This window comes from Aptenodytes patagonicus, chromosome 1 (assembly GCF_965638725.1).
Source record: "Aptenodytes patagonicus chromosome 1, bAptPat1.pri.cur, whole genome shotgun sequence".
NCBI classification, from domain to species: Eukaryota; Metazoa; Chordata; class Aves; order Sphenisciformes; family Spheniscidae; genus Aptenodytes; species Aptenodytes patagonicus.
The window spans coordinates 204665261-204683662 of NC_134949.1; the positions used below are offsets into that span (position 1 = coordinate 204665261).

Consider the following 18402-nt stretch of genomic DNA (forward strand, 5'->3'; position numbering starts at 1 on the left):
AAGCACAGCTCTTAAATGAGACCACTGCATGCTCTCTAGTCTTATTATTCCAAATTCAGAAGTTTAGAACTACCCACCACTTACACTTACTGTTAACCATTTCATCATGGTGCTACAGCTAATCCACTTGAATCTTGACTGTAAGTACCAAACAAACGTAGAACCAAAATAACTTAGACAAGCATGCATGAGAAGAAAATTTAAAATACCGTCACCAAAGATCGTACCCAGTGAAACCTCCCACTTAACTCCTTCAGACGCAAAACCTAACGGAAAACGATGCTCATCTTGTGAGTCAAATACTGATTTTAAATTACTGTGGAAATCCCCAAGCCGAAGAAGCTAATAAAGGTCTAAGGCTTAGTATACAGATCTTGCTGCCCCAAGAAAACCCCACTTGATCATAAGCTGCAACAGTGAAAGTTAAGATAGATTCATCAGCCTTGCTTCAGAAGATGGTGATGCACTCCATGCCCAATACATGCGGTGTCAAAATACAGTACTAGTATCACGTATCAGTCTGTTGATGGGTAAGCTTTGTTCCATCTTCTTCAAGGCATTTCCAAAGTTACTCCAACTATACAGCCTACTCCACCTTCCGAGAGGGGAGCTTGGAGAAACTTCAAACGCAGTACCTGCTCACTGCAACTTTGAACCTCCAGTGCCTAAAGCCTGCCACCCTTAAATACCAGGCCAAGCCAGACAATGACTTCACCGTCCAAAAACTACATTCCATGAGAATGGGAACACCCACAACCGAATGTTAGGTAAATGCAAACAGGCATTAATCCCTTAATTTATAAGCAATCTGTACAGTTTGACACTTCTGCTTAAGGCACTTCAGAACTAAGGGAAAAAGGAAACCTCATTACCTCTCCATTTCTTACTCCCAAACTTACTAGCTGTCCTACAATGGACTGTTCCAACAATTTTCAACAGTCAATACTTACAAATTGCTTGAAGTCACTACCTTCTCTAGTATACTCTCTCTACATGTAGACATTAGTTTTACATCACTTACTTGAGGTAGCTAAGCAATGCCTTACAACACACTTAGAAAGGTAAAATATTATTTATCCATAGCTGTAACAGTTAAGCTTGAGTTTATGCCTGTTCAAAGCTAACTAAGCAGGTTACCTTCAGCAGTTTCTTTAGCAAGCTTCACACGGTTTCAAACAAAGCTCACAAAAATAGCATTCATTAGTAAGCAGTCGGCTGAAGATGTTCTTCCGTTCAAGAAACACTGGGCAGGTAGCACTGGGTTTTCGTGAATCGTCAATAAAATCAATGGGATGACAGGAATGCATTAGAACATCCAGGTAGATGTTTAGATTCAACAGACATGCAACAAACAAAATGCAAGGGTTCAGCTACGCCAGCCAATTTGAATGATAAAAATCAAATTACAAAGGCTGGCAGTTTTGAAATTAAAGCCTTGTTTCTAAACAACTATTTCATAAGAATGCTTATTGGCCTGAGGATGTCCTAAAAATCCTTCTTTTACAGGTTACAATGGTGAAACACCAAAATCCACCCACAGCCATTTCTCAAGAGGTTGCTTCCAAAAACTCTTTCCACAATTTCTTTGGTATTAATCTGAGGCCTCTTAGACAAAAGTTTTTGTCAATGAAATCTGAAGCCCCTTATCCCTTTTCCCACAAAAAAAATTAAACCTCCAAGTGACATTGTACAATTCTTGGTATATGCCCTTAGTTTGTTGGTGAAATATTCCATGTCCTCTCATATTACCTCATCAGGTAACCAAAGAAGGATGATCATCAGTAAGTATTAGCAAATTTCAGTGTCCCCGGATTTATGGTCTATGTAAATGATCATCAATTTAAATGACCAAGCACCATGTAAGGCAACTTAAATAAACAAATTTCAGTAAAAGAAAAGTTTTCTAAAGCATCTGTTCCAAAAAACCTAAAGGAATCAGCTACAATCACATACACTTGTCCAAAACCAGATCTTCAGTTTATTTTTTTTAAACATGCATTATGCCATGAATTCATAGGGAATTGGCTCCAGCAGCTCTGGATCCTTGCCATTAGTTCTCACAAAGTGTGCTTCTCTTGGTGGAGCAGGCTGTAAACAGAAAAAGAAAAAAGAAAACTCATGGCACTAAAACTCAAAAGAAACCTTACACAAAATTCATTCTGACAACCATTTAACACATTATTATGTAAACATTACAGCACTTTTACCATTCCTAGTCTCTTTAAAATTTGATTCAAAGAATAGCAGTAAGAAAATGATCTGCTAGAAAGTATGCTTGAATTTCATTGCTGAATGAAAAAACCTACACTTTACCCTATTATCATGAAGTGATGTACCCTGAGGTTCCGGAAGCAACAGCCATTATCTCCTCTCTAAAGTCTAGTTATTCATTATTTTCTTCAAGGGTTGCAACAGAAACTGTTGCAGCTAAATTCAACTAAACCAAAGACAAACACTGATCCTAGAAATCAGCCAGAGCTTCTGCTGGAGATCAGCAACAGAATAGAAAGCATCTGTCCCTCTGTTCACAGCCAAGGATACAATTTCCATCCAGGAACAGCGCAGTTCTGTTCAGGAACCAAACATACCAGACAGCTCAGATGCAGACGCACTGCATGCTGCCACTCTACTCCAAAGCCAGTAACCTCCCGCAAAGGATTGCAAACCCAAGTGAGGGTGGTAGCAACAGACATCTCCAACAAAACCTGCCAGAGACCTGGATTTTTCAGAATACTGCAGCAGCTTCATCATTAATGTGAGGTGGGTTTTTTTGTTTTTTGTAGACAGACAGAAAGAGCTCACAGCTATGTCACAGCATAACACACTGTCGTTTTGGAAGAAAACATTTTACTCAACTGGTTTGGTTCTAGCTGGGGTTTTTTTGGTGAACTGTATCAACAATGTGTCAACTACAATAAAAATATTACCTGACGTTTCAGTTGAACCCAAATGCCTTTTTCTTTTGCTTCCTTTTTCTTCTTTTCATTCTCCTTCACACGCTGCAGAAAGCTGTCTCTGCTCTTGGAATGTTTAATATGCTCAATACGCACATTAATTCTCTTGGCAAGAATCTTGCCCCTAAGAAAAGAAATCAGTTTTTAATCTACTGCACTTGAAAAAAGGCTACTTCAAAGCTAGTTTTACAGCCCTTACACGAGTAACTCCATAAGCTAAATAACAGATAATTTTTCTCTAAAGGGCAATCACTCAAAATACATTGCTGCAGATGCAAATCAGATATAACTTATATAACTGAAAGCTTATTAATATATAACAATATGTTGACAATTTAGGATTAAGACTATGGAGAACATGTAATTTTAACCTTGTAGCATACAAACAAAGAATTGTATTACCACTGTACTCCAGTCCATTTACTGGAAGAAAAACAACTTGTCCTTTTCTGACTAAACAGTACAAAACCCAGCTGAATACAGCTGGATACAGCTACAAATTAATATTTAAAAAGGGCTTCAGTATCAATGTGAAAGCTGGCTGAAAATCCCCATTAGGTAATGTCACTAAGTGCTGCTCAGAAAAATGAGAACTGTTTCCTCTGACAGGATCCAAGTCAAATGAGCATCATTTGCTTGGGTTATAAAAAGGATATATACTTTACCCACCTTGAATGACCAATCAAGACAATAACTGTCTAACTGGCAAAGTGAAAGGAGGGTGCAATTACAGATCAACTTTCCCAAATACAAAGTTTCAATACATGGAATTTCATTACTTACTTAACCTGCTTGTTAACAATAATGCCCACAGCGTGCTGAGTAACATTATATACCCTTCCAGTCTTGCCATGGTAACACTTGTGGGGCATACCTTTTTGAACAGTACCCATACCCTGTTAAGAGATAAAACAAGAATAAAGTGTGAACTTTAGCTTGAAACAAAACAAAAAAAAAGCAGTATCAAGGACTTTTCTTTCAGAAGTTATTTAAAGTACACATTTCAAATTACTTGAGATTAATTCAAAATTACTCCTATTTTAGTCGTACTTTGGCATTTATAACCATGCATTTTATATCTAAAGACTACCAAATTCTGCTATGACAATTCTGGTTGCTTTCAGTGTCGGTGAAATAACTGATCACTTTGCTTTCAGCAAGCAATCACAGGAGACAATCATCATCAAGCTCCAGTGTGTCAAGAAGTGTTAATTCTGAACTGTGCAGTTCTCCAAGAGTCAAATAACAAACAAGCAAATTACACACCATCTTCTGTGTGACTGTTCGAAAACTCTGCATTTCAAATGAAACTAAAGGATTCAACAAAGTAGGAATCCTTGGCGAAAGGCTTTCAGATTCACTACAACTTAATTTTGGAAGTACAGTTAATTTTAAAGGACAAGTTCTAGAAAATACCAAGTGATGGGAAATGCTGCTTCACTTTTTTCCCCCTCTATCAATATGTATGATGTATCCTTACATTTATTTCTTGGTTTCTAGTTTTAATGTGGCTTTGCAATCACCATCCCTGTACGTACTTACTTTAAGTGTAGTCCTACAATGATACAGAGACACAGACATAACTACCAGCTACACCACCATAAACTACGGCTCTTCTGAACAGCAGGTGCAAATCAGGCAAAACAGAACATCTACTAAAGTGACAGCTGGGGTTCCTATGAAAGTAGTGCTGGTAGGCACCATACAGCAACCCGAGTATTAGATATGGCATCTTTCACTCACTTTTTTCAGCTGAATACACAGTAAAGGAGCACAGCCAAATATATATAAAAAAATATATATACACACACATATATATAAAAAACCCCACATAAACCAGCATGTGACACTGAAGTATTACTATTAGTTCAGCAGCACTGTCATTGCATTATCACTTCAAAAGTGAGCAGCGGGTACTTCTGTTGACATGAGCTGAGTAACTTAAAAAAGACTACCTCAAGAAACTGGAGACTGTAAAGATTACACTGCTTTAGCTTTTAATTACAAAGCACTGTAGAAAGTACCTTGATATCAACTATATCACCCTTCTTGTAGATGCGCATATAGGTAGCCAGAGGGACAACTCCTGTTAAGAGACACAAATTTGGATACTTATGAAGCTCACAATTTCACACACAGACACACACACATATCAAATGGGGTGGGGGACACAGATCATGCATTTGATAAAGTTTTCTTAAAAATGCCTCAAATTTAAATTCAATTTCAAAAACGTAAAACTGAGAAATCAACCATTTTTTTTTTCCAAGCAGTAATTACCTCTTCACACGCTCCCAATTTAAAAAAAAAATCCAACTAAGGAAAAATTACAGCTTTAATCTCATTCCTAATGCAGAAGCTGAAAAGGCATTACAACTATTTACTACTTCATTGTGGAAACAGCTGTTATCACTGCTCATTGCTAAGAGGCAACAGACTGTACATTTTAAGTAAGTGTAACTGTTGAAATATTTTCTTCACTTCAAATTAAATTTTCAAGCATTGATAGAATTAGCATTGTTACTACTGTGAAGCAATCAGAATACCAATACATAAGCTATAAGAGGTGAGAGTTTACTTGTATATCATTCTACGGTTCTCAGCCCAACTTGTCAAATATCCTTTGACACAAGCCATTGTTTTACAAATGCTACTTAGGGACTGTTGACATCTAACAGGTCAGTAACTTAATGCGGTGTTCTTACTAGAAGGTATACTCACCATGCTTGCGAAACGGCCTTGAGAACATATAACGTGTCCCCCTCCTCTTTCCCTTTGTGTTTGTCATTTTGGCTGATTACTGTGAAAATGAATGCAAATTATTCAGAACTACTAGTTCATTCACTAAAAATCTGACCGATAGCATTTTCAGACATTTCAGAAAAATCAAGTCTTTAAGCCTTCAGAATGACCCCACTTCCAAAGTGCTGGGTCAATTCAAGCAATGTTTTTAGCTTAGACATTCACAGAAAACAGTATTTATAGGACCACAGGGTAACTCAGGTTTGAATGGATGCTAGCACGTCACCTAGGTCAACCTCCTGCTTCAAGCAAGGTCTACTATGAGATCAGACCAGGTTGCCCAGGGCTTTGTCCTTGAAACCCTTCAAGGATGGAGAGCCTACTGCACAAGCTCCCTGGGCAGCCTGTATGGACGCCTGGCTGTTCTCATGGTGAAAAACTTTTTCCTTGTATCCAGCCTGAGCTTCTCATTTTGTCTTAAGCCAGTTGCCTCGTGCTCCTGCCACGTGCCCCTGCCAAGCACCAGGATCCATCTTCTTGATGACAGCGCTGTTAGGTGCCCCCCAAAGCCACCTCTGCTCCAGGTCGAATAAGCCCAGTTCCTTCAGCCACTCCTCACAAGGCATTCAAAAGGCAAGATCTCCACTACCAGATTTATCAGCCACTATTACATTTGACACGATATAAACCGTGGTCATCTGCTTGTCCTCTGACTGTAACGATTTCTTTAGCTTCAAGCTGTGCCTCCTATTGCCACAGGAGCCCCGGCACTTCGTGCCGCGTACGAAGCGGCGCCGAGGTGCACACACCCCGCAGGCCAACGGGGACCAGGCACGTTAGCAAAGCCCAAGTTCCGCCGCACCCGGCGGTCCCCACTCCGGAGCCTAGCCCAGGGAGCTGCCCCAGCCGCCCGGCCTGCGCAGGGCCGTTCCCCAGCCCCCGACATCCCGCCGGCTGCCCCGGGGCTGACCGGGCCCACCGCCACGTGCCGCCGCCTCGGCGGTGCCCCACTCCCCCGCACCCGCACCCGCCGCGGCGGTCCCCTCCCTCCTTCCCTCCATCCCTCAGCAGCCTCCCGGCCCGGCCCGGCGCCCGTCCGGCGCCCCGTACCGCGGCCTGAAGGCCGCGGCCTCCCCGCTCCCTCAGCCCCCTCGCCCCAGACAAGACCGTGCCGCCCCCAGCCGGAGCCGGCGGCCACCCGCCCCGCCGCCAGCGCGGCCGGCCGGCCCGCCCGCCTTCCCGCCGCCACTCGGAGCCGCGGAGGCACCTGAGGCCGGCGAGCGGAGCTCGGCGCACCTCCCCGTGTGTGCCTACAAAATGGCGGCTCGGAGCGAAAGGAGAGAGGTGGTGCCGCGGCCGCCCTTAACAGCGGGGCCTTCGCGGGGCTGCCCGCGCCGCGCCTGAGAAAAAGTCCCAGGGAGACACCTGCCTGCCTGCCTGCCTGCCTGCCTGCCTGCCTGCGAGAGGTAACTCTCGTGAAGGAAGCTCTTGTACGCTGATCCTGGTAAACGACCACGGAACCCGCCGCGCAGAAGTTTGACCCTTTCGCAAAAGCAGGGATAAATGCCGGGTTTTTTTCATGGCTGTGCCGTGAGACGGGGCTAGGAGAGGTCTGACAGCAGGGGTGGCGGGGAAGCGGGAAGACGAGCCAAGCGACTGTCAGGGATCCTGAGGAGTGAGTTCTATGGTGGAGTGGCTGGCCCGCCGTCCATAAGGAATTATGTTTGGTAATGTGAAATAGAAGCAGCCAAGAACTTGTTTTACGACATTAAAGAAGTGCACCGAAATTTAAATTTGCAGTAATTTGAGCCTTCTGCTACTATGTGTCAATCACAGCTGCCTGACTGGAGATCTAGGTAGTCCTGAGCAGGAAAGAATGGTGGGAGAAGCAAACCAACAGCAGAACCGAAGAGGCTGCTCAGGTTTGGAGTTTCTCATTATTGTAACGGGCTTTCTTATTATAATGCCATAATCTCCAATTTGTGTGGCAGAGTTTCCACAAAGATAAAGTATGGATTCTCAACAAAGAGCCTTTATACAGCCACAGGTTGCATCAGCTCTGTGGTGCCTGAAAATGAAGCGGAGTGGTGAGCAGCTTCCAGAGCTGACGGTGTGACTCATTGTGTTTGTGCATCGTCAATATTGGAGCAGACAGGAATCATAATGGGAAGCTGATTGCAGGCGGGAGTGAGTCAAAAGAGAGCCTCCCTCCCCTGAGCTAAACACGCAGGGACAGTTCAAAACTTGTCTCAGCAAGAAGTTGCCCTACTGCAGGAATTTTTGTTTTGAATGAAAGAAGCACTTATTTAATTTAGGGGAGGGATGATTACATAAAGTGGCATATAAAAACATATTTGATCCTCTGACTAACTTCACAGTTATTCTAATGTTGTCTTGCAAAACTTAAGCTTAAGCCCTTTCTGTCATCATTTTAAAGCTATTATAATATTTATGGATCACAAGAATGGATATGGAGGATTAAATATACTATCAGGTTCTGCCTGCAAAGCTAGCTGGCAGGCCGTGTTATGACAGACAGAGGCCCTGTCTCCACACGAAATCTCTTGGAGTAAAGTGTTATATTTAGAAAAAATGTGTCTGTATTCCAGCTCTGCACCATGAAAAATCTAGAATTTACAGCACCTGATACCTACGCAGAGAAAATCTGTATCATTTACTATGCATTCAGCCTAGGTTTCCAAGCGTGAAGATAGTTATGAACCTGAACAGCTCTTAGGTGAGGAAGCATATTGGCAACAGACACAGAGATTTCAGGGACAATATCAAGCAAAGTAATGACAGGAAGCCAAATCCTAAAAGGCATTATTGAATAAAGGAAGATAGGCATTTTCAGTGAGCTGAACTCCTTACTCTTGCCAGTGATTTACATAGAGGGCAAATCTCCACATCAAGCAGAAAGAATGGGGAAGAAACTCCACATGTTGAAACTCATGTCCACATATAGAGCATGTAAGTGTAATTCATAAGGGAGCAGTAACTGTGAACTTAATTGAACTCTGCTTCATTTGGGGCTAAGACATTCAGGATTTGATACATTTTTTTTCCTGAATAAATTGCATGACAGGTTTATTTAAAACTTCAATAATGTTTTTATTCATAAAATTTACCTTGATTAGCACATTCATAGGATCCTTCTTTAGCTTCACATTTCAAAGAAACAATCATGTTTCACAGTTTGTCTCCATTGAATCATTCACTGGTCATGCTGTCTGGGTCTGATCCAGAAGTCCATCCTATCTGATAACATTTTATACGCGGTTTCCCAAATCTGTGGCCTACTGAGCACTTAAAGACTGAAAAGCCTTTGTACATTGCTCACAAAAGGATTTCTTAATAATGGCTGTCTCTAGCAGATAAGGGTGCACAAGTTGCGGGGTGAGTTCTGGTCTGGAAACCTGAGCTAGCAGCCAAGCAGACGAGGAGGAGACCTGCAGCTCTACATTCCAGACTGCAGGTGCTTCCCTTACTGCCCTGCCTCATCCCCTCAGAAACCCAGCCTAAACTGCTCTTCCTTGATCAAACTGTGGTTGTAGGATCCAGATTCCAATTTCTCCTAGGCTGTACAGCAAACACCACATCTGGTTCTGCTTCAGAAACACCACATCCTCAAGACTGGGGTGAACGTGAGTGGCGATGCCCAGCTTAACGTGAAGATCTAAATCCATGAAGGTCCCAGGGTGGTGCTCCACCCATTAATGTACTCTGGAAATCTTACTACACCACGGTAGACTGAGTTTCCCTTCTACTCTCCCTGGCTTGGAGGTAGAGCCAGACAGGGGAAGCAGCTTCAGTGGGAGCCAGTTCAGAAGTTGCTGGGGAAAGGAGCTTGAAAGGGAGGGCTCATTAGAAGTCCGAGGAGTGGGGACTAGATAAACATCATTTTGTTTTTCAGAGTGGAAAGTACCATGCCAAAAAAACACATTTCCAGTCCCCAGGCTCCCATAGTCACGGTTCTGGTATCTTCTTTGGGAAAGCCCCATTTTGGTTCTGACACTTCTCTGCAGCATCTGTCTGGACAACAGCTCTCTCTAAAGAATAAATGCGCTATGATGATTCTGCACATGGGGTTGTCAGGAATCCTTCACTGAAATTTTAATGCACAGTGGGATCTGGCTTGCTCCCGAGCTCAGAGGACCAAGTGGTACACACAGAGATCTCGAGTGTGACATTCCATTTGTGTTAGGTTGTTCAGCAGGGGTGTGGAAGGAATTTAAATTAATGAGAGTTTGTAAAGGGCTTTGAGGTGAAAAATGAAAAATATTCCCCTTCAGTAGGGTGTAGGTCTCCTGTGTCTCACATAACGCATTCATTACATGAAAAAAAAGATAGCTGATTATGACTGGAGCAAAATTTTAACAGAAATAACTGAGAATAGGTGTTAAATAAAGAGGATTGAAATCTGTATTTCCTCTTGTGATAAAGCTGCAAAACCAAGAGTCTAAATTGAAAATCAAGATTGTGAAGTAAACTGGTTACCCTATGGCAGGCTCCCATCCATAGAAGTGCAGCATCTACCCTGCGCTTTTGATCAAAAAGTTATTGACCAAAGTCATCTGCGTCACCTCTTAAGTTGACCGTGTTATTCCATTGTTCACTCTTTCCAAAAGGATCGTGTAATGGGGCATCTCAGAGTCCTGCTTCTGTCCCCTTTCACCATCTCTTTAGCTCCCTGATGATTCTAGCTCTAACAACATTTTTATTTCTGGTAGTCAGTTCAACTCCTCATCCACAAAACCCATTCTGTAAATATAAGCCTGAGCCTAGTTTCATGGGAGTTAAAATCAGTAAAATTTTACTGAAAATACTAACCAATCACCTCCCAAAAATGACTACAGACAAACTCCTTGAACAGTCTCACTGCGGAATGGCACAAGTGCCAGTACAGGTGGCTGTACTGAGCTGCATTGCCATGGAGAGAGGAATGGAAAATAATGACAGCGTGCCTTTGAGAGAAATGAAAAGGCAAAAACTGTATAGACCAAGAATTGTGATGGGGCCCAGCACATCACAGATGGGTGAAAGTTTTTGTTATACTAATGTTATTTATACATTAATTGCTAATTCAAAATGTTACTAGATGCAGGTAATTGATAAGATTCTTTCTCTTTTCAATAATAGAACTATTTATTTGCGACTTTTTAGCCTCCAAGTTTTGGTGGAAGTAGGTTACAATTTGTCAGAGTTGAACTGTTACAATCTTAGTTTCATATTACTATCTAGTAAATGTTTACATAAAAACTACACTGAAAGATATGATCCAAGATACAGATCTCATGTTTAGAGACCCATACCTTGATCACAGTAATTCTTTCATATTCAAAGGGTTCTCTTTTTTTAAAAAACAAATGCCAGTATATATATATACACACACTGCACTGTAGTACTTTTATAACCCTAGGTATCAGCATATACGATGGAGTAAGCAACTAATTAAATGCATCACACAGGTTTATTGCTCCATGCTAACTACTAGAATAGTTCTTCACACAAATTTGAGAGGACACAGTAAAGACCTGAAATGATTTACCAAATATACCCAACTTCAAAAATCTTTCTGACAGGCAAGTTCAAGAGACATGGTCAGTATTAGTGAGCCCCTTAGGATAACTCAGAGACAGTATCTTATCAGTAGGCATATAATGAATAAACACGTGCTGTGAAGATTCACAGACTAATTGTAACTACAGAAAGTTATTGAATGAAATAGAAAACAGTAATACACCAGCATAGTAGGTTTGGAAAGGTCAACTTTTTTTAATAACTGCTCTTCTCTCCAGGTTATGTCATGCAGTTACAAAGTAGTTAGAAAAAAAGCATGAGTTTCTGGGAGGGACTAGTTGTCTTTTAAAAAAAACATTCATATTCATTACATAAATAACATCTGGCACTTCAAGGGGACTCCACTGGACAAAAGCCTTATACTTTAAAAACTGTGCTTGATCCAATATTGCATTGAGGTCCATCTTGTACTCTAATATGTTCAAAACTTTCAAGACCTCCTGATGACAAAAAAAAAAAAGGCTGTGTGTGTTAAGACAGTGGATTAAGTTTATAGCAGCATTCTAGCTCCTCTGTAGTTTTGCCAATGATTTCTGGGTTCAGTTTCACTTTAGCTGTTCACTGAGGCAGTATCTAATTTTCAGAACGCCTCTGAAAGGAAAAGACTGAAAAAGAATTCCAAAAAACCTCAGTATGATTGCTTACCAAATTCAGACTATCCCTTTTTCTAAAAAAAAAGGAAACAACCTATAGTCAGAATAGTTCTGTAGATACTTGATTAATAACATGACTAGAGTTGCTCGATAGTTTCAGCTTATAAAAATATTAGTCTGTCACCTTTACATACTTGATGGTGATAGTCACTCTAGCTTGTACAAGCAATAAAAGGCAGTCCTGTAACAGCAGCACAGTTAAAGAAAAAACATTGCCTAAAGAGAATCAGGCCTGAAGCTTTACTACAAATAAAAATTAGACTCCTATCAAAGTTAATCCCTGCTGGAGGCCCATTCTTCCTTTGACAATGCCACAGCATTGATCATACAAGGCCTTACTGAAAGTGCCAAAGCCAAAATTACATCATTAAACAAAAGTGCATGAAGAATAATGAGCTAAGTGCTCATCTAGTACAGTATCTGATCTGAAGTCTGAGAAGTGGCTCAGGTGGCAAGACCACTCTTTAATACATAAAATGTACCATTTTGTTTTGTAGGCGAAATACCCAGAATGGCCCCCACAAGTGCAGATGAACTGATATCTTCAGATACATACTTGTATACAATTTCCTAATCCATGGATTTTATTGTAAAAAAAGACTAGTTTGGACTGAAACTAATTGAGAATAGAACCCACTATAATGTCAGAAGAAAAGAAAATTTTGTGGTTACATGTAAACTTGTGATAAGCTTTTTCAAGAAGAGAGGGTACATTAACGGTGAGAGGGATGGGATACAATAAGGAGGGGTAATGGCCTATTTATGTAAAGGTCAGGCCAGCCTCATTGTACACTTTGAAGACTTTCTCAATTGCATTGACATAGGCAGCTGTTCTCAGGTCCAGACCCAGATTGTACTTCATGGCAGTACGCATGATTTGCCGGGCAGAACGCTCCATTGTATAAGCCAACCCAGAGTGGACAATGTCTTTCTCAGACGCACCCGATATCCTATCTTGAAATTCTGCTGTAGGTACAACTGGAATAGTTCCACCGTGTTTCCCAAATTTTCTTTCCAAGCTTTCCTGGACAGACATGAGCAAGTGGTAGTTTGAATCCCTTGTGGAAGAAGGGGCAGGCGACTCAAGAAGAGTACAGGGATCTCGTTAGGTCGTGCAGAGAGGAAATGAGAAAGGCAAAAGCCCAGCTAGAACGCAATCTGGCCGCTGTCGTTAAAGACAACAAAAAAAGTTTTTACAAATATATTAATGACAAGAAGAGAGCCAAGGAGAATCTCCATCCTTTATTGGATGCAAGGGGGAACATTGTCACTGAGGATGAGGAAAAGGTGGAGGTACTCAATGCCTTCTTTGCCTCAGTCTTTAACAGGCAGACCAGTTATCCTCAGGGTACTCGGCCCCCCGAGCTGGAAGACGGGGACGGCGAGCAGGATGAACCCCCCGTAATCCAGGAGGAAGCAGTCAATGACCTGCTATGCCACCTGGACACTCACAAGTCTATGGGGCCGGATGGGATCCACCCGAGAGTGCTGAGGGAGCTGGCGGAGGTGCTCGCCAAGCCACTCTCCATCATTTATCAGCAGTCCTGGTTAACGGGGGAGGTTCCGGAAGACTGGAGGCTTGCCAATGTGACGCCCATCCACAAGAAGGGCCGGAAGGAGGATCCGGGGAACTACAGGCCTGTCAGCCTGACCTCGGTGCCGGGGAAGATTATGGAGCGGCTCATCTTGAGGGCGCTCACAAGGCATGAGCGGGACAACCAGGGGATCCGGCCTAGCCAGCACGGGTTCATGAGAGGCAGGTCCTGCTTGACCAACCTGATCTCCTTCTATGACCAGGTGACCCGCCTAGTGGATGAGGGAAAGGCTGTGGATGTGGTCTACCTGGACTTCAGCAAGGCCTTTGACACTGTCTCCCACAGCATTCTCCTAGAGAAGCTGGCGGCTCACGGCTTAGACAGGTGGACTCTGCGCTGGGTCAAAAACTGGCTGGACGGCCGGGCCCAGAGAGTTGTGGTGAATGGAGTTACATCCAGTTGGCGGCCGGTCACGAGCGGTGTTCCCCAGGGCTCAGTACTGGGGCCGGTCTTGTTTAATATCTTTATTGATGATCTGGATGAGGGGATTGAGTGCACCCTCAGTAAGTTTGCAGACGACACCAAGTTGGGTGGGAGTGTTGATCTGCTCGAGGGTAGGAAGGCTCTGCAGAGGGACCTGGACAGGCTGGATCGATGGGCCCAGGCCAACTGTATGAGGTTCAACAAGGCCAAGTGCCGGGTCCTGCACTTCGGCCACAACAACCCCATGCAGCGCTACAGGCTTGGGGAAGAGGGGCTGGAAAGCTGCCTGGCGGAAAAGGACCTGGGGGTGTTGGTCGACAGCCGGCTGAACATGAGCCGGCAGTGTGCCCAGGCGGCCAAGAAGGCCAATGGCATCCTGGCCTGTATCAGAAATAGTGTGGCCAGTAGGAGTAGGGAAGTGATCGTGCCCCTGTACTCGGCCCTGGTGAGGCCGCACCTCGAATACTGTGTTCAGTTTTGGGCCCCTCACTACAAGAAGGACGTTGAGGTGCTGGAGCGTGTCCAGAGAAGGGCAACGAGGCTGGTGAGGGGTCTGGAGCACAAGTCTTATGAGGAGCGGCTGAGGGAACTGGGACTGTTCAGCCTGGAGAAAAGGAGGCTGAGGGGAGACCTCATCGCTCTCTACAACTACCTGAAAGGAAGTTGTAGCGAGGTGGGTGTTGGTCTTTTCTCCGAAGTAACAAGCGATAGGACGAGAGGAAATGGCCTCAAGTTGCGGCAGGGGAGGTTTAGATTGGATGTAAGGAAAAATTTCTTTACTGAAAGAGTGGTGAAACATTGGAACAGGCTGCCCAGGGAAGTGGTGGAGTCCCCATCCCTGGAGGTATTTAAAAGACGTGTAGATGAGGCGCTTAGGGACATGGTTTAGTGGGCCTGGTGGTGTTGGGTTGACGGTTGGACTCGATGATCTTAGAGGTCTTTTCCAACCTCAATGATTCTATGATTCTATGATTCTATGATACTGAAGCCAAACAAATGGCCTTTTTTCCATCATTATCTCGACTGCCACATAAATTCTGAAATACTGAACAAGTTCTGTCATTCAACTGTATGTTTGAATAACATGGCATTCTACTTGTATATGTACGTCAGTGAATACTGTGTCACCGACCATACAGTAATCAGCAGGAACTTGCAAGGAAGCTGTTGTGTAACTGTGACCAGCTCCTCACGGGTACCAAATAATATAATCCATTTATCAAACTTCAGATTTACCAAACTTCATTTCAAAAGCAATTAATGTTCCTTTCCTCCCTTACTAACGGAGCTGGCTTCTCAGGAAACTGGTTTCATTAATGCAGTGTTTTCTCAAACTTCTTGTAAGTCTTACTACTTTTTTGAGGTCACCCATCTCTGTGTAACCTCCTCCGAGTCCAACCCATCTAGCCAGGAACAAGCAACTCCTCATATTGTCAGCATCAGCTTCGCTGTATATTTAATTGTTTGACTAAAGGTGCTTAGCCACTCGTTGGCTGGCACAGCTGGTAATTACAGATACTTTTTGCTCCTCTGTCATGGAGGAACAGAGCTGCTGCCAGCAGTAAATCTGCATAATGTGGAGATTTTTGTGGGGGTTTTGTTTTGATAATGTATTGAATATAAGTATAGAATTACTATTAAAATATATTTTTAAAAATCTGATCTTTCACAACCCCCCTTAAGCCCTTCGCTAGCCCTCTTAGGAGCTCTTAACTACAGTTTAAGAAATAACTGGCTTAATGATTAGGAACACACTGCTATTTTCTGTTCACTTGTTTATGTCTGAGCTTATGTGTACTTCTAGCTGGAAGAACAACAATGCTTGCCCTTTTTCTGTAATTATGTACACAGAAAAATGATACCCCCCTTACACCTTCATTTTACTGAGCTAAATAAACCAGGCTCTTGGAGCCTCCAGACACATAGCAGGCTCTGTGCATTTGCTCCCATTCCCACACATCTCTCTTGAGTATCATTGATCGGACTTATACACAACAGTCCCAGTTACCTTACTTACTGTGCACCAATTATTTCTGAGATACTTCCTGTTATTACTGAAGATGATCACAATCCATGAAACATGAAGCTCCTGGGGTTGATTTTTTTTTTTTCTGGCTGTAAATGTCTCAGTGCTTGTCCTTAAACCTGCTAACCGGGAACTAGGAGACAATTTTTTGATCTCATATTTGTGCAACAGCAGGCCTCTCAGTGATTTCAGTGGCACAAAGTCAGTTCTTATATATTGATGATTTTGCTCAGGCAAAACTTCCAGTGCCTTCAAAGAATTTTTGTCTATAAGGAATAAACAGGACAGAATTGGCCTTTAATCACTTTGAAATAGATTGGCCAAAACAAAACAAATACACTCTAGGAAAAACTGCAGACTGGTGAGGGCCAGGCTTAGTTGACCTTTTCCTTATCTGATTTCTAGCATGTGACTATTTTATTCACTATAAAGTATACTTTTAACAGAAGCTCAACCTATGCCAATTGGTTTTTCAAGACAGGCTTAACTTTGGAGGGCAAAGAGATTCAGCTTTAAGTAGATCTGAATATGATCTTTGCTGCTGAAATGTAATACCTGATGTAAAGTATCATATATAAGAACAGTTTATAATAATGGCACACTGAGTTTGAAATGATGAAATCTCACTGAAACTATATTACAAACCAATTTTTTTGGTGCTAATTCTTAGGTGAGTTTGCAGATGATACCTAATTGTTGGGAGCGGTCAAATCACTGGAGGGCAGGGCTGCTATCGAGAGGGACTGAGACAGGCTGGAGAAATGGGCTGACAGGAAGGACAGGCAGACACAAAGTCCTGCACTTGGGTTGGAATAACTCCATGCAACAGGACAGGCTGAGGGCTGGCTGTATGGAAAGGGGCGTTGCTGAAAAGCACCTGAGGGTCCTGGTGGATGACAGCAATATGCCCTTGCTGCAAAGCCAGCTACATCCAGGATGGTATTACCAAGAGGTTAGCCAGCAGGGCAAGGGATTCTTCCGCTCTGTTTGGCACTTGTGAGACCACATCTGGAGTATGTGTCCTGTTCTGGGCTCCCCAGGACACAAAAGACATGGACATACTGGAGCAAGCCCAGTGGAGGGCCATCAAGATGGTCACAGGGCTGAAGCACAGGGACATATGAGAAGAAGCTGAAAGAGCTGGGTTTGCTCAACTGGCAGAGGAGAAGGAAATCTCTCTTGTATCTCTCTTCCGCTATCTCTTGGGAGGGTGCAGAGAAGATGGAGACAGACACTTCTCAGGGGTGCACAGTAGAAGAACAAGAGGCAATGGACAGAAGTTAGAACATGGGAAATTTCTGCCTCAAGGTAACAAAAACGTTTTTAATGTAAAGGTGGACAAAAACTCAACCAGGTTGCTCAGAGAGATGGTGGAATTTACATCCTTGGAGCTATTTAAAACTTGACATGGCCCTGAGCAACCCGATCTAGCTGGACCTGCTTTGAGCAGGGGAGTGGACTAAAGACCTCCATAGGTGCCAGAGATTGTTTTAAGTCTATGATTCCAACTTCTCAACATCAGGTGCTGTAGTTCAAAAAGGCAACGCGCCTGATAGGTGCAACAGCACAAAGTAAAAATGTGGGTGGAATCACTCTTTACTCTATAAATACTCTATGGCATTGTATTAGCAGATTGGTGTCTGAGGTAGCCATTTGTATTTCTCATTAATTGTTCTAACCAGAGCCATTAATATCATTGTTTTTAATTACTTATGAAATGGCAAAGAACCTTGCTGGAAGGAAAGGGCTATATAAAAAATACTGCTAGTTTTATTTCAAGTAAAGGAATGTTTTCTACTTAGCTGAATTCCAGTAAGCACAAATTTAAATTTATCTTCAAACTGTGCCAAATTACATTTGTTTTTCTGTATGAAAACATAAAGACAAAGTAGAATGTCTATGACTTTAATAGTGCTACAAAATGCTTTTTTTAATAATGCATAAAGTAACCAGAGTTATTGCAAACTCAAGTACTGAGCAGATTGTAACAATCTTTCAGTAAACATTATTGTCTTACTCTAGTTCTACATATCTTCTGGATGCTAAAAGAAAATCCTATCCTGCCTTCATAGCCTCTTCTTCAAAGAAAAGGAAGGAAGAATCAAATACAGAAACTACAGGAACAGAAAGCACCCTGTTCTCTGCATTAAAGCACTTCACATGTGATTATAATTCCAATTATATATTCTTTCCTAGGTGCTTTAGTAGAGTTTGAATTTGTGGTCAGAAAATGTCAGCCTTCACTGAGTGATTTGCTTTTTGCAGGCCAGCCTCCTTCCCAAAATGGGAAACAGTCTGTAGTTTCTGCAGTCTTACACATACCGGTACCTTAAATGATGAACCTGAGACGGACCCCATGACATCACAAGGTACAGGTGCTTTAAAATAGTTGTATTTTTTAAAAATGCATGTGCTTTTATTTTCACCCT

At 42.6% G+C, this 18402-nt stretch overlaps 1 protein-coding gene and 2 non-coding genes across 3 annotated transcripts; all 3 read right to left on the minus strand.

The window, feature by feature from the left end:
* Positions 1-1950: 1950 nt before the first annotated feature.
* On the minus strand, positions 1951-7071 carry RPL21 (ribosomal protein L21). The gene is made up of 6 exons (XM_076328046.1): positions 6964-7071; positions 5676-5754; positions 4979-5040; positions 3738-3850; positions 2928-3078; positions 1951-2088 (listed from the first exon to the last, which is right to left on the minus strand). Exons 2-6 carry the CDS (start codon positions 5740-5742, stop codon positions 1999-2001), a joined length of 483 nt encoding a protein of 160 aa, XP_076184161.1. The 5' UTR covers positions 5743-5754; positions 6964-7071; the 3' UTR covers positions 1951-1998.
* On the minus strand, positions 3546-3678 carry LOC143155996 (small nucleolar RNA SNORA27). The gene has a single exon (XR_012994549.1). It is a non-coding gene; the product is annotated as a small nucleolar RNA SNORA27 (small nucleolar RNA).
* Positions 4070-4144, minus strand: LOC143155982 (small nucleolar RNA SNORD102). The gene has a single exon (XR_012994536.1). It is a non-coding gene; the product is annotated as a small nucleolar RNA SNORD102 (small nucleolar RNA).
* Positions 7072-18402: the final 11331 nt, after the last annotated feature.

Bases quoted from the DNA above. Each gene is read 5' to 3' on its own strand.
- RPL21 (XM_076328046.1), bottom strand. From the start codon at position 5,742: ATGACAAACACAAAGGGAAAGAGGAGGGGGACACGTTATATGTTCTCA. The intron at 3,851-4,978 runs GTACTTTCTACA...ATCTCTTAACAG, and splicing joins GTGATATAGTTGATATCAAG to GGTATGGGTACTGTTCAAAA. The intron at 3,079-3,737 runs GTAAGTAATGAA...TTCTTTTCTTAG, and splicing joins ATTGTTAACAAGCAGGTTAA to GGGCAAGATTCTTGCCAAGA.